Source organism: Marmota monax, unplaced genomic scaffold (genome assembly GCF_021218885.2).
Source record: "Marmota monax isolate L192 unplaced genomic scaffold, Marmota_monax_Labrador192_F-V1.1 WCK01_AAM20220418_F8-fsc00002, whole genome shotgun sequence".
NCBI classification, from domain to species: Eukaryota; Metazoa; Chordata; class Mammalia; order Rodentia; family Sciuridae; genus Marmota; species Marmota monax.
This window is the reverse complement of record NW_026693571.1, coordinates 22020697-22042085: the sequence shown is the minus strand read 5'-3', so window position 1 is coordinate 22042085 and position 21389 is coordinate 22020697. Positions and strand designations below refer to the sequence as shown.

General features: G+C 34.1%; 1 protein-coding gene across 8 annotated transcripts in view; it reads left to right on the top strand.

Moving 5' to 3' along the window:
• Bmpr1b (bone morphogenetic protein receptor type 1B) overlaps window positions 1-21389 on the top strand; it is a 376549-nt gene that overhangs the window by 305590 nt on the left and 49570 nt on the right. For 7 of the 8 annotated variants that reach the window (XM_046459181.2, XM_046459183.2, XM_058583843.1 and 4 more), the window contains one exon: window positions 17720-17879. In XM_046459181.2, the coding sequence (XP_046315137.1) occupies window positions 17737-17879 (143 nt within the window). In that variant the 5' untranslated portion in view covers window positions 17720-17736. Of the gene's footprint in view, window positions 1-17719; window positions 17880-21389 lie in introns of those variants that run through there. The other variant, XM_046459185.2, reaches the window with a different exon arrangement.

Below are 21389 nucleotides of genomic sequence, written 5' to 3'. Positions count from 1 at the left end.
AAGCTTCTGACATCTGGAAGTGTGAAAAAGAGCAGATTTTCATTTGTTTTCTGACAAGTAGGAAAAATACGTTCTAAATATAGTGTTGTGCCTCTATATGGTCCTTGCAGTAAAGGCCTGGGTTACATGCTTCTTTTTTAATTCTCAAAATGATTTGTCTAAAATTCTACACGCTTTGGTAAATGAAATCACATTTTTAGCAAATTTGCAAATAATTTTCCATTTGGCTCTCTAAAAATGAAATCTTGATTATTTAAGGACATACAAATAGAATTGCATTAATAGTGTCTGTAAGTCAACTTCTCTGTGAGAAATAAAGCTGTTTCTCAGAAAACTACTTTTTCATTGGTAAGTTTGCTTATTTCTTTTTTTTTAATTGGTTCTTTTTAGTTATATGTAACAATAGGATTCGTTTTGACATAATTTTAAAGCATGGAATATAATTTGTTCTAATTCAGTCCCCTCCTCCCTCCCCAAGTTCCCTTCCAACTACTCTGCTTCTTAACACTTGTGGAATGAAGATTCTCCAAGTTTCCATGATATATTTAAATTTTATAGTATATTTTCTTGAAGCATTTTAAAGTACTTTAGATAAATAGATATGTATATGTAATATATACATATCCATTTATATATCCACATATATCCTTATTTATATGAATGTGTGTGTATATATATATATATATATATATATATATATATATATATGCATTTACTATAAGGTATAGAACAGCACTCGTAGGGTTTTGTTTTTGTTTTTTATCTAGTCATTTAGAAATTCTCTCATAGTAAATTTTTTTGGATAGGAATAGTGGTCCGAAAGAAAGCTGACCCAGTTCAGTTTTACCTTTTACATAGTGATAGCTAAAGCTTTCCTTTATAACATGCATTTGCTCAATATCACTACTACCTTAAACGTCAAATTTCAGAAAATTTACTTCAAACTTCAAATTACTCTGCAGTAACTTCAGTAAGTGAATTGGTCTTTTAAAATATATCATATCTTGTAAAATGTTGAGTAATTTTACGTTTTAGCATCATTGGCATCCCACATTGATTTTTATTATAGTTACAGATTTTCTTTTCAAAATTAAGCTTCAGTTGGTTTGGCATCAACAGTGTGTTTCTTGTGATCTATTTAATTGAATAGTTCCTGGTGTTTATTCTAAAATGCAGATAAATGGCTTTCAGCACATTGTTTATAGTGGAATAGCTCCTGAAGTGGGTCGACATTATCAGCTAGAGTCTCCCTGTCATAACTAATGATCTCTCTGCTTATACTTTCCTGCTGGTGAGGAGACGCTGAACTCCAGAGGCAAGAGCCTGGCACAGCTGGGGTCAGTGGATTGTTTGCAATGGTTCCTATGGGACCAGGATTTTTTCCTTTACTGATTGCTGTGAAATGGGAATGGGAATATGTCCTGGACCATGATTTTAGCATGAACAAAAGCTGTGTCCTAAGAGCTGGAGTGAGGAATATGTAGGCAGGACCTGTTAGAGAGATTTGCTTTACTTCAGATTTATCTATTTAATAATTAGCACGGTTTCAAAACTTTTCATGCTTTTTGACTTAATGATAGAGGATAGAAGCCACTAGGAAATTTTCATGTTACTTCTAAGTACGTACCACGGTTTAAATGATGAACATAAATATTGTATTTCTCAAGATGGACAAAATAAAATAAATAATTCTTAACTATTCATTTATCATAAATGGGGCCTTTACATTCTGAAAGATTATCATAGTCTTACTTAGAGGAAAAAAATCTCTTTTAGCAGGGGAGGGATCAACAGACTTGATGACAATAATCTAAAACTGAGAAATTTACCAACCTCTACTGTTTGACTGGGTTTTTACACAGAAAAATAGTGCATTCTTTAGGTTATTATAGGAAATAGTTTCTTTTTAGCTGAAATGCCAGCTAATTTTGGCAAAATATCTTGTTTGATCTTGTACGTTCTTTGTGAATATGGAAAACTTTCTGACTGAAGTGGCTATTGAAGATAACCACTGTCACTTGTGCCCCTTGCTAGTATAGTGATCCTTTGGGAGCATTTTGGATATTTAAAATAGAATGTATATGTATTTCCTCTCTTCTTAGTCTGTTATTGAAATTTAGGATTATATACTCAATTTATCACAGTATTTCAGGATGAAAAGTGTGACATACACACATCTGCCTTATGACTCAAAATACAAAAATTTTGTGTTGGAAGGAGTTGTGAGGGGTAATTATTTTTCATATTGCATCTTAGAGTCAGTCTTTTAGTGGGTTTTGGTTTTTATTTTTATTTGGTTGTTGGTTATTTATTTTGAGAGTCCATGCTGATAATTATTTTAAAAAGTAATAAGGAAACATTATGATCTTACTATAGAAGGTGTGAATGAAAACATTATTGGCATGAATAAAGGAGTATAAAGAAAGAAAATGAAAGGCAAAATCTGTGAGACTTTTAGAGACTGGACTACAGAGGCTAGTAGGAGTTATACAGTTAAAAACCAAAGTGCTTTTGGAAAATGTTTTGAAAACTAAGCCATTTCTTTATCAAAAGAAGGACAGCTTGGACAGCATCAGGCCAGAATGTTCCTGTGTGTGCCATACCCAGATTGAAGATAACACAATTGTTATAAAAACATATTTTCAATTCAGATTGCTCCTCGTTTCTCTTCTGCTCAGAACCCAACATGATTGTCCTTTGGCCCTCTTCCTGCAAATGAGAGCAAAATTGACGGTGATTCAGAGTTCAGCACCATTTTAATGGTAACTTAGTATAATTAAGGGAAAATGGTCAAAACTATGTATCGTAGTCTTACACATATCCATGACCTAATTCATTCACTTTATTTTACCTTGGATGTACAAACTGGATTAATGGGAAGAGTTAGGAGGAAACCAATGTAACATTTGTGGCATGCCTCCTAAATATTGGCCTTCCTTCAGTTGGTCTGAGAGTGTTACTTGGAACTCTAAATACAGTATTAGTTCTAACACTGGCATCTGAATGTAAGGTAAAACTATTAAAAACTTGTCAAATTCTGAAATTTCTTTTCACCCTATTTCTCCTAATATAAATCCTCTGTATAGATTCAGATTTTTTCCCCCTAATGAAAAGCCTTTAGACCCAGTTTGGTTTAGCAAGTACTATAATTAGTATCTGAGCAACAAAACAAAAATAATAAATGTTAAACATATCCTTTAAGTATATTTAAATTATAGTTAACTTTCAAAATTGACAAAAATCTCTTCATTTCAAGCTCTTTTGTGTATAAAACAAACATTTGTTCTTGAACCATCTGCTATTAAGGAAAGGACATTTATTTTTTTCTTTTATAAGTTTTAGGTAGTTTAAAGTGGCAGACTCTAGTGTTGGGGACAAATGGTTTTGCTTCTATATAGACCATAAGAGGAAACAGAGTTCAAGTTTGGTGTGAGTGAGTAGTCAGCATCCTTCTTATGACAAAGGAGCAACAAAATTAGTTACTTCAGTGCTATTCTCCAAGTAAATTTTAAGCTTTGGGTGCATAGTGGCTATTTCTCCTCTCTTTGAGCCTGTGGTGCTTTTCAGGCAGCCTGTGCATGATAAGTATTTCTTAAATTGATTTAGACTTATTAACAATTTTATGATGGTTATAATAAACATTTCATTTTGGTTTATCCACACATCAAAAGGACAGTTGTACAGTATATAAAATTTTTAGTGAGTCAATCCAAATTATACATTAAATTTGATGAAAAGATTGAAGTAATGGCAATGATTTGGTATTCAATTTTTCCATCATTTTGAAAGGTTGCGAATTACAAAAGGAATTTGACATACATAGTAAAGGTAAACCTCTTTGAAGAAAGATGTTTAACTGCTTGTGTTGCTTATCAATTGTGAAATTGTGCTTAAAATAAGTTTAAGATACTGCATTTTGAAATACCATTCTGAAGGCCGAAAGGACATATAAAAATAGATTCTAGATGTTTAAGTGATAAATTCTGAACTTTTTCCTGCCTTGCATATCATCAGAGGCAGCTTTTAACCATCTGGGAATGTTACATAATATACTCTGGTCAATGGCCTCTCTTTTTTGCTTTCTTCTCCTATTCCAAGTTTTCTTTTCTCTTTTACCTTTCCACTGTCATATGCCATGGATCCTGAACACAGTTCAATGCTTGACCGGAATAATCTCTCTTGCCAGCTTATAATCAAAGGAGTACTGAGAAAAACAGCTGAGCTGTATTAGGCAACTGCAGTCTGGACTGCATTTCCTAACTGCTGAATAACACATCACAGGTGCAGGATTAGTGCTGCCTACAGTGCTGGGCTTTTTAGTGGGAAGTCCTAGCAATTCTGTGCCTCCTCCTCATGTCTGTCTTCCCAGGGAACCTGGCAACGATATATCAAGCGTGCAGAAATCAAAAGTGAGTAGTGGGAGACGCTTACCATCTTAGAAACATAAGCAAGATCTGTAAAGCCAATTCTGGCACAAGAAAAAGCTTTTTGAACTTAGTCTTTCTTGGCATAGAGTGTGGAATGTAACAATTCGGGGGCTTTACAAATTTTATGCACAAAAATCAGATGACAAGAAAATGCAGCTTAACGGAACTGTTATGCCAATGCATATAATGTAGACTATGCTTAAACAAGTGAAGTTTTTTTTTACATGTATTATTTTAACATCTGTATCATGGTGTTTCATGACTGTGTTTGCCCCTGTGAATTTTCCAGCACTGTCATGGTTAAAATTGTTGTGGCTCCATCTAATTTAATTCTAGTGTTTTGACATTATAAAGTTCTTTGACTCTCTATGGCATTCAACTCTTAATTCATAGATAAATATATTTAAGTCAAAGTTTCATGCTTTCAAATATGAGTTTTAAAAACTGTGAAATTATTTTTTAAAGTGTAAGATTTATTGGATCATATGAAGATTTTGAAAATATAGTGACTGAATCATTTACTTTTGATAAAGAAGGTTATAAAATTACATTAGCAAGATACAGCATATACTTGGAGAAATGATAGCAAGTGCATTTTTAGTAATTATCATCATTTTGAGTATAGATCCTAGGAAACATGTCTGTGGAACATAACAAATACATAAACAACATCCAATGGATAGCGATGCAGGTTTTCAACAATTTCTTTAGTTTCAAGCTTTCTCTTAAAATTCTGTAATGGCTTTCTGATATTCAAATTTTTAAAATTCATTGTTTCTGGAATCATTATTCCCTGATGTTTGAGCAGAGATAGTCCTTTAAACTCATTGATGATGATAGTAGTTGACAATAGTATATTCAGAGTTTAGTTTAAAATGTATGTACACACAATTACACACTATATTTTAATAATGCAAATATTTAAACACTTTAAATAACAATATACGTTTTAGGTCAATGTGCAGCACATCTAAGGTGTCCTTCAGCAATTATCCTATTGAGCATACACTCAGGATTAGAAACAGAGATTCTAAATACTTTCCAGGTTTTTTTCTTTGGGGAAAAAGAATAGCTTGAACATGCTGCTTTAGCTTCTGATCTGTCTAGCTTTTTTGTTACTTATCTTCTTTATATATGGATCTGTTCAAAGTAGTTTTACACATCATGGTGTCCTGAGAATGCTTTGCAAAGCTGCAGAGCAAATTTTGTTGTGGTGGCAAGTTGAACATCCACTTCGATTAGCTTCAGAACTCTGTGAAGCAGACCACTGATAGAAACACCACCGAATAAAACCATAGCTCCTGGCTTGGAATTTTGCCAAGTTCTAGTTGATTCTTTGACAATGGGACCATGGTTCAGTTTCTTTCCAACAATGTGTACCTGAACTGACACATTAAATATTTTAAAATATAGAGACATTTTAAAATTTTAATCATCCTATCAATTGCAATTATGTTGCCTTGTAGGTATGGATTCAGTTTGATTTTTAAGTATATTTTCAAACATCCTGATTACTTATAAGGTTTTTTTTTTTCTATTTTAGAGTAGTTTTAGAAGTATTTTAGAGTAGTTTTAGAAGTGTTTTAATTAAATAAACATTTTGGTCAAGCTTGTCTAAATTCAAAGGCATGATAAAAATTAACGGAAAGGCTAGCTATTGTTTTAATTTTTTGAGAGTATGACTGTGATGTCCAAAACTTTAATTACTGCCATAATTAACTATGCTTAGCCAAGTTTAATATCTGTATCGGTTACCTGGAAAACAAATAAATATTAATGCATATATTATTTGTTGACATTTATCTAATATTTAATCTTTTCATGATTTGATTAAGCCATAATCTGGCATCACAAATAAAATAAAATATTGAGTGATTGAAGCTTTCATTTTTTTTTATCTAGATGTTTTGGGGTCTCTTGGCAGGATTTTATAGGAAAACATGATTATTCAGCATAATCTGAGGGATTTGGTAGCGTGGATGTGCATGGGGAAAAGAAACAATTGCCTCTGCCTAGAAACATGTATAAATATTTTATGATAAAAGCTCTACTTTTATAACAAAACCATCACATCTCTTCCATTTAAAAACAAATATGTTTTTCTTAGTCTATTCAGTGTTAACAGTCTAGTTGAAATGAAAAACTGGCAGTTTCCTTGGCTTTGGTGGTTACGTTTTCCATAAAATATATGAATTGATTTCTGCCGCCCAAAGTAATTTTCCCTCTTAGGCCATCCTATCTATGACTTAAACGTTTGATGATTAGATATGCTGTTGTGACGTCTGTTTTATTGTTTTCACATACTACTTTTTGGTTTCTCTGCATAGTTAGTCTCACCATGTTCCACATGTAGCTGATTTGTCTTATCAGGGAGATTATTTCATTGAGGTCACTCTCAGGTATTCTGGACCATCATGTAATATAGATATATTTAGTTATTATTTTCTTAAAAAGTCAGCATACCACAGGAAGGAAAAAATTCAATGACAGTGTAATAGTCGTCCTTGAATAAATTTGAAATATTTCTTAAGTCAAAAAGCTTTATATTTATAGACACTTTGCTCACAGTGATGAATCTAGAGAGAAAGGGAGAGTAAAAGGAAGTGAAGTGAAATAAAAGAAAAGGGAATTGAAGAGGAAGATGAGAATCAGGAATAGGATAAGAAGAAGAGAAGCAGAAAGGAGATAAAGGAGTAGCAAAAAGGAGGGGGACATTAGGAAAAGAAGAAAAAGCTTGAAGAAAAGATAGGTAAATTTCAGCAGCAGAGAAAAGAACAATCATTGATTTTCACTCCCTCAAAGAACTCTAGTAGATGCTTTGCTTGGATTATCTTACCCAATACTCACTCAGCCAATGAATGCTGCCATTCTCCTCCTCTTTCTCAAGGAAGGGTAAGTTGCCTGCTGAGACCCATAGCAAGGAACTAGTTGAGCTGGAGTGTGAACCAGTTTGCTTCATTTACTCTGCATCCTGGCCAGGTCTGGCTCCACTACTTGAGGACCATACCTGACACTCCCTGTCATTTGACAGTTCACTGCTCCATAGCATGCCCAGGACTTACACCAGCTTCTTCCTTTGGCTGACTCTCCTCTGACTCTTGAAGTAAGAAAGTTCCTATGTGGGTAATACCACAGTTTCTATTCTATCCCTGCATGTGGTACTCTGGTATTGGAATCAAAATTATGTTAGTACTTCATACTTACCTGAAGATCTAAACATATATTCCCCAATTTTTATTAATGATGATTCCATGTTGTTTATTTGTATACATGTGTATATATATGTGCCTCTATTTGTATACACACAATATGTGTACATACATATACACACACGTACATATATATACATATATATTTTCTCACCTAAGTTTTTGCTGCCAACAACATAGAAAATCATTTATTTGAAAATGAATTAGTATAAGGAAAGAATTTTGAAATGAAAATGAAGGTCAGACCTTTTGAAATTTATCATTTAAATCTGAGCAAAATGAGTCAAGTTTGTTTATAAAAATCAATTACCTATATAAATTCACTATTGTATATCACTAAGCATTATTTTAAAAATTAGTATTTTTTAAAGCTCTGATTCTGGTTTTATCCCTGTATAAAATACTTTTAAATAAAATCAGTGTAGATATTTAAATCACATTTGATTGAGAAGGGAAATGAGCATTGATGACATTATTTGTTGTTGTAAGCATGTGCGTAGGGCTAGGATGGATCATTCCCAAAGTTCAACAATTCAACACTTTTTTTTTTTCTGCTGACCTCTTTACTCAAGAGAAAGTACAAACTTCTGTGATTGGAATTTCAATTTCTTTTCTTGCTCCTGCCTGCCCTCTAGTGTAGATGTCACTGAACAGTGGAAACAAACAAAATTTTGGAGTTTTAAAGCAGAGAATTTTAAAAAAAGTCAAAAGAAAAATAGATTATTAGGAAACCCTATGACAAAAATGATCACATGTCACTTTTCAATAAATTTTAAGAATGATATCCATTTTTTTTAAAGAGAGAGTGAGAGAGGGAGAGAGAGAGAGAAAGAATTTTAATATTTATTTTTTAGTTATCGGCGGACACAACATCTTTGTATGTGGTGCTGAGGATCGAACCCGGGCCGCACGCATGCCAGGCAAGCGCGCTACCGCCTGAGCCACATCCCAGCCCCATCCATTTTTAAGTATAAATATATATTGAGATTTAATTTTACTTGGATTGTCTATATTATTCATAGAGATTATTCTCTCTATATTTTCATGTAAGAGTTCTGATATTTTCTTCACTGTGTATGACCTAAAGACAATCCTTTATATCACACATTTAAAATGTTTTATTTATTTTTAAGAATGTTACTGAGAACAAAATAATTAAAGCATGGCAAAAACATACTTTAGATTGTAATGGATGAATATTGAAAACAAAATTTGATTGTTTTAAAATTGTACCCATGATTTTTAATATTGTGAATTTTTCATTTACTTTTGTGTCTTCCAGTTTTTCTGTGAAAGTAATGTTTCATTTTTAATAAAAATCATATGGAAGAGTATATAATAGTATAAAATGATACAGAAATATTTTTAAGAACTGATTTATTAAGTATAGACATCAGTGAATGAATTTATTTTGCTTGTACAAAGCTTCTAGCTAGTCATTACCCATTTCCAAATTAACACTTTAAAGAACTTTATATATTTCTGCCTTATTTTTAGAAGAGATTCCATAGAAAATGTGTACATAACTGAAACTATGTATAAAACTAACATTTTAAAGAAATTATATGCAAAAAAAATAGTTTAACTGTTGTAATTAAATGGAAGTCACAGTTAAATCTATGCTGATTATTAATGTTATTTCATGCACTTTGATGAATTTGACTAAAAATCTATTCTCTCTCTTATACAGGAGAATCATAAGGAATGTAACTTAATCATGATATACTAATACCAAACTTTATGTCATAAATTTGATTCTTCAGTTCAGTTGTACTCCTAAAATCTAGTGGTCCTCTCAAAATTGAGTACTAATTTTAGATTGATTTTCAAAAGCCTTTTATTATCATGGCAATTTGGATAGTTAGCTACCTGGTTTAACCACACTGTAACCCACTAAGCTAACCACATACTCAGAATGTCTAAATTCAAACTATTAAGCTAAATAGAGGTTACTATAAAGGGCTGGGGGATGGGCAGACAAGTGGGGGAAGAAAGGAAACAGAAGTAAAATGGGGTATAAAAGAATGATCTGTTTAGTGTAATATTTATTCCTATAAAATTTCTAGGCAGGCTGTGTATGAAAAAATAACTGGAATGTTATTGGGAAGAAATTTTGTTGGAATTTGCACAGCAGTTAGGCAGAAACTGTTCACTATCTAGCTTTCCTTGGTGAAAAAAATTTAAGATTTTTTTGCTTGATTTAGTAAATACAGTATATTAAATTATACTCAATGTTTCTTTAAGATTTATGTATCTTCTACCTTTTCATCAATGGTTATTTTCTTTTACATACAACTTTAAAACAATCAAATAAAATGAGAATTAATAAAGGTCTTACCTTATATGAGCTATCTAAATCAAACTTTTAATTTTCTCTTTAGATTTTCTGCATTTCTTCTGTTTCTAAAAGAGGGATACTAGTGATAAAAAGTGACATACATTCTGATATGTGGTTTTCATAATCTCATGTTCATCTAGATGTTCATTTAATATAAGTACATATATTTTTTTAAAATTTATTATAATTTGTTATATATGACAGCAGAATGCATTTTAATTCATAGTACACATATAAAGCACAATTTTTTATGACTCTGGCTGTGCTCAACGTAGAATCATACTGCTCATGTCTTCATACATGTACTTGGGGTAATGATGTCTATCTCATTTCACCATCGTTCCTAACCCCATTTCCCCTCCCTTCTCCTCCCTCCCCTTTTCCCTATCTAAAGTTCCTCCATTGCCCCATGCTCCCATCCTCATCCCCATTATAGTTCAGCATCCTCATATTGGAGAAAACATTCGGCATTTGTTTTTTTGGGATTGGCTTACTTCACTTAGCACAATATTCTCCAACTTCATCCACTTACCTGCAAATGCCATGATTTTATTCTCTTTTAATGCTGAGTAATATTCCATTATGTATATATACCACAGTTTCTTTATCTGTTCATCTACTGAAGGGCATCTAGGTTGGTTCCACAATTTAGCTATTGTGAATTGTGCTGCTATAAACATTGATATGGCTGCGCCACTATAGTATGCTGTTTTTAAGTCCTTTGGGTATAAACTGAGGAGTGTGATAGCTGGCTCAAATGGTGGTTCCATTCCAAGTTTTCCAAGGAATCTCCATACTGCTTTCCATATTGGCTACACCAATTTGTAGTCCCACCAGCAATGTATGAGTGTGCCTTTCTCCCCACATCTTTGCCAACACTAATTGTTGTTTGTATTCTTAATAGCTGCCATTCTTTCTGGAGTGAGACGAAATCTTAGAGTAGTTTTGATTTGCATTTCTCTCATTGCTTATCTTCTATTGATTTCAGCATCATGGACTAAATTTTTAATAAAATGATGATTCTTTATATATGTATACAGTTGCCTTTTTAATGTCTTGTTAATAGTCTAAAATGCCCATGAGACTGGACTTTGTACAAGTTCAGTAGAACTTGACATCTGTGTGGTATAAAGGTGTGTTAAGAATTGTCATGCAAAAAGAAAAAAATATATATAAGAGAGCTTATGTATAATGGCATAATTTGGCATGAGCATACTTTATATACAGAGTTATAAAAATTGTGCTGTGAATGGATAATTATGAATGTAATGCACTCCACTATTTTCATGCATGTAAGAAATAAATAAAAAAAGAGCTTGACATCAGCATGTGATCCTTCTGCAAGTCCCTTTCCATAGTTATGACATTAGATAAAATAGTGCAGTTTCCCATTGGCCCCTTTTTTCCAACATGGATGGACACTGGAACTTCTTTTTTTTTTTTTTAAAGTCTTTCTTTTTTTTAGTGTTGTTAGTGTTTAAAATGAATCTAACTATGTCTGTTCACTTTGCTTTTTCTTCTTTTCCTTTTATCTGCTGCCTTCTGTCTCTTAACCTCCAGATTATCAGTTACTCTTATCTGGCAATTGGAAGTATTTTGATTTGTGTGATAGTGATTTTTATTCATAGGGAATTGACTACATGTAGATTAATAAACAACAATTGCTTGCTTATATGTGAATTATTTCCTTTATTTGATTTCTTTGACAAGAGCAAGTGAGGAGCTCTCTACTTTACCCATATTCATATTTTATATAAGGTTTAATGAAAAGCAGTCATCATCTCACAACTTTCCCTTATTCGCTTCATTAGGATATTGTCTGTTAACCTCAGTTTATGGAAGTGGTGTCTCTTGTATGAGCCTGCAATAGCTTTACCCTTTTGTTCCTGTGAATGTGTTTCTGGCAAAATAGCATATAGTCTGCTTGCATATAAAAATGTTACTTATTTTTAGAAAGGCTAGAAATAATAAACATCTTCATCTTTATATGAAAGGTGGTTCTTACCTGATTTTCCAGCATTTGAAATGCAGCATTTTGCTTTAAAGGTTGCCTGAAGTTACCAAACTCACGTGTTTTTCCTTAATAACTGAACGAGCTAACCTAGGATATTCTATAAAATAATACAGGTTGAATATACCTTATTCAAGATATTTGAGAATATAGAAGTGTTATGGATTTCACATTTTTTCAGATTTTGAAATTATTGCATATGTACAATGAGATATCTTGGGGCTGGGACCCAAGTCTAAACACAAAATTCTTTTATGTTTCACTTATACCTTATACCTATAACCTGAAGGTAATGAAGTTTGTATACATTGAACCACCAGTCTTACGGCATCATATTGGCACTCAGAAAGTTTCAGGTGTTGGAGTGCTTTTGACTTTCAGATTAGGGATGTTCAACCTGTGTAAAATAGATCCTTGGTAATTAATAGAATGAGCTGCATGGATTTACCAACAATGATGCTCGGGTACATCCTGCATACAACGGGTAGTAAACCATTGGTGGATTTGGTATTACTATCAAGCCACACTCATTGGCAGGTGGTGACAAAGAAAAGCTGGGCAAGTTCCTTCTTTTTGGCTTGGTGATCTTTTTTGGTATCTTGCTTTTTCAGTTGTCATTGATGTTCTTCATACCATATCAGAATATGAGACAAATATGTTCCCTGTTTTGAACTGATAGAGCAATTTAAATGCATTTTCAAATTGCCTAAGTGTTATTTGTTCAAATTTGCAAGTCCATAGATTTAGGCAGATATAGAAACAGGAGTTAAAGCCCCTTTGAATGCGAGCTGAAATTTTCATGATGTAAAATGATCACAGAGCTAATTTTTCTGTAAGAAGTAGGACCTTTGTGTACTTTGTGATTATCTGTATAATGACATGAATCCTCCCCCCTCTAATACAGGCTTCAGTGAGCCTATATTAGATATGTTATTTCAAAATCTGTTTTGCTTGTTTTAACATAATTTAAACAGACTTATTATTTTTAAAAAGTCATCCCAATCTCTCCCTCTCTAGTAGCAACTTCATCTATGACTCTTCTCATTTTGTCTTTTTTGTATTTTTCCTTATTATCTCTGAATTAATATGTGTACTGCTGCCTTTTAGCTATTTAATTTTAGGCTTAACCTTTGACTTTCACAATAAAGATGAGGGTTTAGTTCTTTTTTAAAATCATACTCACTGTATGTATATATATTTCTATTCTCTTCCACGTAGGGTAATATATTTATTTCTTTGGTGTCCTATGTTTCCATCAAAAATTAATTTCTGAACACTCGATTTGTATTTAAAATGCAAAGTTGATTCTATTAATTTCAACAATGTGCAGATTGCCCTTCCAGAGTCTTTTGACCAGTTCTCAATGAGGCTTTGGGTCTTGTCTTATTATGCATGTGTACCATTATTTTGGGGGGTATGCTTCACCTTCCTCTTGGGTTGGATCTGTCATTAGCAGAAACCTATTAATTCATTAATTCTTCTTTTTTAAAATTTATGTTCTTATTTTGATGGGGCATCTCTTCATCATACTTAAATTAAATGTCTCATGTATGTGTCATTTTATTCTAGTTTTTGGTTTTACTGTGGGAAGTTCAGTGCCATGCTTAATTATTTTTTTATGGTAATGAAGATTGAACCCAAGGGTGCTCTACCTCTGAGCTATTTTCTCATCCATTTTTAGTTTTTAATTTTCAGACAGGTCTCACTGAGTTGCTGAGACTGGTCTCAAACTTGTAGATCCTCTTGTCTTAGTGTCCCAAGTACCTAGGATTATAGGCATGCCCCACCACATCCAGCTTGCCATACTTATCCTTTGTCTCTCTCCTTCTTACCCTTGCTTCTGTCTCTATAAAAACTTAGGCTTTCCTTTTGTTTCCAATGTTAGGGAAGTTTGAAATGGCACATTTGATGTGTCTATTCTTAAGCTTCATGGGTCTTTTCAAATTAGAAATTCATAGTTTTCATTTATGGGACTTTGCGTGATTTATGATACATATATAAGTCTTCTCTGTTTCTCAAGTCTCAAGAGAGTTAATATTATTTATATGCTGTATTTCCTGAATTGATGCTCTAAGTTACTTAAACCTTTTCCTATATGTTTTGCTCTGTTAGATATTTTTTAGTATTTATTTTTTCACTCATCTGAGCTTTTGATTGACACAATAATTTTTTTGGGGGGGATGTTGCTGAGGATTGAACTCAGGGGCACTCAATCACTGAGCCACATCCCTATCCCTATTTTGCATTTTATTTAGAGACAGGGTTTTGCTGAGTTGCTTAGCACCTCACTGTTGCTGAGGCCAGCTTTGAACTTGAGATCCTTCTGCCTCAGTCTCCCGAGACTCTGAGATTATAGGCCACTATGCCTGGCAGATACAATCATATTTTTAAAGTTTCTTATTTGTTCTCCTTTTATCATAACTTGCCTTTTTGATAGATATATTTTAATAAGCTGAGATTACTAATTGTTTTTCTAAAGTTTTTCTTTTCTTTCTTTCAATGATCTATTTTTTCCAAGTGGAAGTAGATTTCTCTATGCTTTTGTTTTATTTTCAGTCTTTGATGTTTGAGTCATTCTTGAGATACTTAAGTGACTATGAATTAGTGGCTCATGCATAGGAGAGCAGAGCACTGGAAGATGTGTACATATATGTTACTAGAAGAGTTTCTTGGAAGCTCTTGTGCTTGTCACATGGTGGGGAGGAGGATGGAAGGCAGTAGTGTCTGGTACGTGCATGCATGTAACCCACGAGCCTGCAGTAAGGTGGGGTGCCTGCCCTTCTCTGTGCTTGGCTTCCCATAGTCCCTGACCTGCATGGTGGAAAAGGAAAATAAGGGAGGTGTCTCAATGATGTGACATACATGTTACCCTTCCAGTCGTCTGCAGGGGTGAGGAAGACAAATTACTAGCCTATAGGGAGTGGGGAGGAGTATCCAAGCTCTATGTAGAAAAATAGATTTTCAGCCTCCTGTTTTCATTATCTCCTTCACCTTCCTTTCTCACAGTGCCACTTCTAGACTCTTTGGGGAGTTGTCTGGTAAACTTATGCTGCTTCTCAGCTTCTCCCCACCTTTGTTGAAGGAATGTTTTCTTGGCTTTGTTGAATCAGCCATTGCTTGTCCTTTTGCTCCCCTTTCTTTTATTTCTGGTGTCTCCCCCTTCTTGATCTCTTTGATTTTGTAGGTTTCTGTCTAGCCCATTTTCCTCTTATTGTTAGGGGGATTCCAAAACTAGAATACCCTATAATCTACCCTTTTCACCAAACATTATATTTTACCATTTTTTCTTGTCAATGAGTATATTTAATTCTATTTCAACATTTTAATGGCTACAAAGCCATCTCATTTCAGAGATGTAACTAATCCCTTACTGTGGTAAGCATGGATTGTGATAAGCAATACTGCAAGGAATCTTCTAGCTAAATTTTATACCACTCTTTAAATAGATTGGTGATGTTAGAAAATTGTGAATCTTCTCTTAAACTGTTTCTCCCAAAATGATGTCTTATTTCCAATCAGATGAAGAGGTTTCCTTTTCTACTTTAGACCATTCCAGTGTCACACATTTCATTTAACAACTTTTCCCAGAAGATGGGAAATTCAGTGGATGCTGTATTTATCACAGTGACTCAGGTTGTGTCTGGGGAAGTGATAGGCATCCAATACATGTTCCTTAAGTAGATATCTGCATAATAAATAAATTTTTATTATCTTATTTTTTAAACTTCAAAGACAGCCTGGTAAGGAAGGAAGTAGAATGCAGTTAGTTTTAAATACCCTGTTTTCATCACTTTATCCCTTCAGGCAATTCAGGTCATCAAGTTAGTAAGGTTGAGAACCAGATTAAAAAGAAAGGAGCCTTGGGACAGGGTAATATAGTGATATACCCACACACTACCTGGATCACAATCTTGCTGACATTCCTCCTGAACAAACTTGCAACAAATGGCTTGTAAAATGAAGTACTAACAGAAACTGTGTTTAACTTTTCTTTTCTCTATTGTACAGAAATAATATATACCTATTGAGATTAATGTGTGATTGGATTTAACAAATAGTCTTTGCTTAATCTAGCCTAGGGTTTCTCAAAATGGAGTCTGTACATCAGCTATCTCAAACTCAAATGGATCTTACTGAATATGCTCTTTCATTGACTCACCTGAGTTTCCAGAATCATAAGCACTGTGGACAGGGAAGGATTCTTTTTTTTATTATTATTAGTTCCTCATGACAATACAATGATCTTGACACATCATACATTTGAATCAAATGGGGTATAATTTCTCATTTTTCCAAGTGTACAGGTTGCAGAATCCCATTGGTTATATAGCCATGTTTATACATACAGCAATACTAGTGTCTATAAACGTTCAAAATACCTCACATGTCCACTGGTCAACATGCTTTACTAGACTAAGTTGGCAAAGAAATGTTTGTTAGGTACACATAATGGAAGTTTGAAAAACGTAATGAAATATCAGAGTTAATAATGCTAGAAGGAGATTCTAATAAATGTCATTTTATTAATTTTTACTTCAACTACTAGTCTCTAAGAATTTGACTAATTAGCTTAGAAACTGAGGAATTCATCCTAGATTATTTTCCCCTAAATTTCTTATTCTGTCATGTAACTGGTGAAATTAATTCGTGATTCAAAAAAAATCACACTGTAGCTATTGCATATATGGCACTTCTTACACATAACTTCAATTAAAAAACAGAGCCCCACAGTATTTGGTTTAGATAATATTTTGTTGAAATTTGATTTATAGTCTAGTTAGATGTGTTATGAGAGACATTATAAATTGAACATTGGTTAAGGTGATAGTTATGGAGGGATATGGTGTATATGAGAGCACTTAACACAATTCCTGAAACACACATCAATTAATGCATTCTCCCTTTTATGTAACATATGTTTGCTAACCTTGACATCAAATGTAGGTGTTTATAATTATCTTCATTTTAAAGGATAAGCAAATGAAGTTCAGGAAGATTATTTGTAAAGTTTTCCAAGGACAACTAGCTAGTGTGTACTCTAGTTGATTGTAAAACCAGGAAATTTTGTCTACAAAATCATATCTACTATATTGTCGTCCACCAAAGATAATAGGAACATCACTAAATAGTATGTCAGCACCTTCAGATATAAAAGCTGATGGGGAAGATGTATCTTTAAAAGTACATCTTGATATTTACTAAGTTTTTATTTTCCTACCTGATTTTTTTCAAGGAAATATTTCTGATAATTTCTTTTTTAAAAATACGTGATGTGTGTCAAATAGAGAAACCTTGTGATGTGGTAGAAAGACAGTTTTAGGTTTCAAGCAATCTGTATTTTAAATTCTAGATCCTTTATTTAAACTTTGTGAGTCTTGATTTTTCTCATCTGAAAAATGGATTTGATAATATTTAACCCTTGCATCAACATAAAGAGTAATCTTTAAACAGGGATTCATTGAGCAACTTGTACTCAGTTAAATACAAGTATTATAATTTGATACATAAAGCAGTATCCTGGGAGGATTCTGGGTATTTATTTGGGACATGTATAGAATATGAGACATACATAGAAGGTATATTTTTTAATATAAAGTGGAAAACCCTCTCTTTTCTGTTTAAACCTTAGTCATGAGTATTTCATTTCTTATTTACTCTTACATTATTCTTTGGAGAGAAGATTGTGGCAGGCTACCTTGCATTTGCTTTAACTCTCACTCTTTCTTCCTTTCAGCAAACTTCCATGATAACATGCTTTTGCGAAGTTCAGGAAAATTAAATGTGGGCACCAAGAAAGAGGATGGGGAGAGCACAGCCCCCACCCCTCGTCCAAAAGTCTTGCGTTGTAAATGCCACCACCATTGTCCAGAAGACTCGGTCAACAATATCTGCAGGTTGGTGATATAAATGATTTAAGCCTAGCTTTAACAAGTGGTCACACTTTTTTTTTTTTTAATCGTAAGCCAGTATTTCCAAAGAATACATTTTGAAGAATAGTGCCTAACTACAATAATGCTTAGAGCTGTGCTGTACTTAGGGAAATACAGAATTGTGTTTTACCCTGACACAGCATTCTGAGACGTCTTCCTTCCTTCATATAGCACTCATGCACATAAACAGCACAGATCCCAGCCTTTCTGTCAAGGAGCAAAACTACTTATTATTTTTTTTTCAAAATACCAGCTCCCTGCAGTCAATTCAACAGCAGCAAGTGCCACATATGTGTAATGTTTTTTTGTTTTAAGAATTTATGGGAAAGAACACCTAAGCTATTGGAAATATTGACAAACTGGCTCTGGGAAGCAATATCATGTGGAGCATATGTGAGTCCTTTAGATGTCTTAGGAAAGACATTGTCAAAGAACTAGAAAAGTCATCGTTGAACTTGATAATCGTGGTTTTATAAATGCTTTGTAACATTTGAAACTGAACGGTAGGCATTTTTCTTTCTTACATGTCCTTATGCACTCCCATCCATCTTGCTGATCACCATGGCTGTGTTTACTCTCTAGTGAGAACAGCAGTGAATAAAGAGCACAGTCTAATGAGGCCAGAATGTGCCAAGGGAGAAGTGGATAAGTTAACTAGAGAAGTGTGGATCTCAGGAGTTAAAATGTCAGAGAAGCAGAACAGACTGTGTTATAGTTTGGATCTAGAAATATCCCCTGAAAAGCTCGTGCTTTTAAAACAAAATCCCCAATGCAGAAAGGTTCAGAGGTGGGGCTTTTAGGCAATGATGAGAGCTGTAACCTCATAAGTGTCTTAGTTCATTTGATGAATTAATAATTTGAATGGACTATTAGGTGGTAACTGTAGGCAGGTGGGGCATGGCTGGAGGAAGTAGTTCATTGGAGGAGTGCCCTTGGGGATTTGATCTTGTCCCTGGCTTCTTGCCTATCCTCTCTCTTTGCTCCCCAGCTGCCATGAATTGAGCAGCTTTCCTCTGTCATACCTTCTGCCATGATGTTCTGCCTCACCCTAGGCCCAGAGCAACAGAGTCAGCCAGCCTTCAACTGAACCTCTGAAACTGAGCAAAATAAACCTCTGAAACAAAATAAACTTTTGCTCCTCTAATTCGTTCTTGTCAAGTATTTTGGTTAGTGACAAAACAAAACAAAACAAAACACCTGACTAACACACATCTGGGACTTTATCAGCCAAGAATGTATGGGAAACTGATTTGAGTCTTTTTTCATTTTCCTTTCAGAGAGTTTTTATAAAGTTTCCTATGATGCAGAAAATCTAATATAGGTTGAGAATCTTTAAAAATTCAGAAATCCAAAATGCTCCAAAATCTGAAACTTTAGATTACAGAAATGATGTGCCATAAATTGAAACTTACAAACCTAACCTTGTGTGGCAGGTCATAGAATACAAGCTCATTACACACATTGTATGTTATCTTCAGGCTATGTGTATAAGATGTATGTGAAACCTAAATGAATTTTATTTTTAGATTAGTTCCTGGCCCTTAGATATCTCAGGAATATGCAGTTATTCTAAAATCTGAAAAATTCTCATGTCTGAAATACCTCCAGTATGGGTAAGGACTGCTCACCTTGATAAGCTTACTAGAATATCCTGAAGACCTATATAATTAACACAAGAAATAACATATTAACTGACTAACACAGAGAGAGAAGTTGTTGGGTGTATTCAAAGGCACATGTCTCATTTAATCAGCAGTACCATTCAGAAGGGAGGGGAATTGCATATTCTCATTTTAGACATGGGATTTGGGATCCAGGGTGGTCTGGCAACTTGGGTCTTTACTATAGAACAATGCAGAGATCACTGAGTTTTATGCTATGGTAAAATAATTTCTAGTTGTTTTTCCTGGGAAACACTGTCTCTTTACAATAAACAGAAGATTGTCAGGAAAATTAATTTGTTTTTCTGAATAAAGATAAATTAGCAGGAGGAAGCAAATTAAGGGGAGGTAGTTTACTGTTTTATCTAAGCCTGTGGTGTTCGTAATACATCTCTGTGTCATTTGAGCTATTGTCTTAGTAATCCTTTGTTTAGGATTTTCCATATCTATCTCAGTTTAAAATATTTGTCTTTTTTTTTTTTTCATTAGCCACAGGAGTGTACTAAGTTGGCTTGGGAGAAAATGGCCAGGCAGGGGAATTCTCTGTTGTAAGAAGGGGACCTTATTGTGTTCAAAGAAGACTGGTTTTCTGAGAACAGAGGGAGTAGGAGATGTGATAGGAGCTGAGCATGGAGACAGGGGAAAGATAACTATGCCTGGTAGGCTGTCGTCAGCAAACCTAAGAGCCTTGGAAGCCATTGATAGAGGTGTTTAAGTGGTAGGGCCAGTGGAGAGTTACATGGTCCTTTTTGTCTTTTTAAATTTGCTTTGCTGAAGTATATTAAATGGGTCAGAAGGAAACAAAAGTGAATTCAAGAAATACAGTTAGAGAACTTGGAAGGGGATTCAGTAAGAACAGTCCACGTGAGAAAAGGATCTGGAGCTAGTGTGGTGTTGGTGCAAGAGAGAATTGGATGCATTTGAGAAACATTCAGAGGTTAAGTTGAATGTTAATGGATTGGATATTGGAGGGAGGAGGACAAAAGAATTTTACAAGGCTTAGGTTTAGATTTAAGTGCATAGTGTAGCCTTTTATTGAAAGAAGACAGAGGCAAAGAACCAAGTTCCTGGCTCCAAACTGAGTTTGTTTGTTTGTTTTTTTTTTTTTGACATTTTCCAATAAATAAGTGAAACAGTCTGTACAGTGGGATATGGATCTGTGCTCAGAATAAAGATTGCTTTGACGTGGAGCATTGGTTAGTGTTTGCTGTAAAATACACAATCTCAAAGTCACAGAGGCTTACATGTAAAGATGTTTATTTTTTTCACATAGAGGTTGATAGATGGGTTGCAGTTGTGCTAGGCTCTGCTGGGATTGGGTGGGCTTGACTTCGGGCTGCCAATGGGGTATAGGCTTGCTCTATATTTCTTCATTTTTCTTGGACCAATGGTTGCCTGGGACATTTCTTTCTCATTTCATCACTGCCGTGGAGGAATGATGTTTTAAAACCCCTTTCTGCATCATGTCCTCTGATATTCCATTAATCAAATCAAGTGATGCAGTTAAGCTCAAAGTCAAGGGGAAGCCATCGTGATGGAGAAGGATGAGGAATTGGGATCAATACCTACCAGAGTAGGACTGAGCCTTGAGACATTTAATGCTTGAGTCAAGGACATATCCCAGGAGATTAAGAATTAGTGTCCCCAATGCTAATTTTACCAAGGGAAATATTAAGGCTGACTATCTTCAATGCAATTTGAGGTCAAGTAGAAAAAGAACTGGAAAATGGCAATCAGGTCCAATGACATCAATAGGAGCAGGTTGGAAATATTTAAGGTAGTAGAGATGGAAGCCAGGTTGAGATGGGCTTTG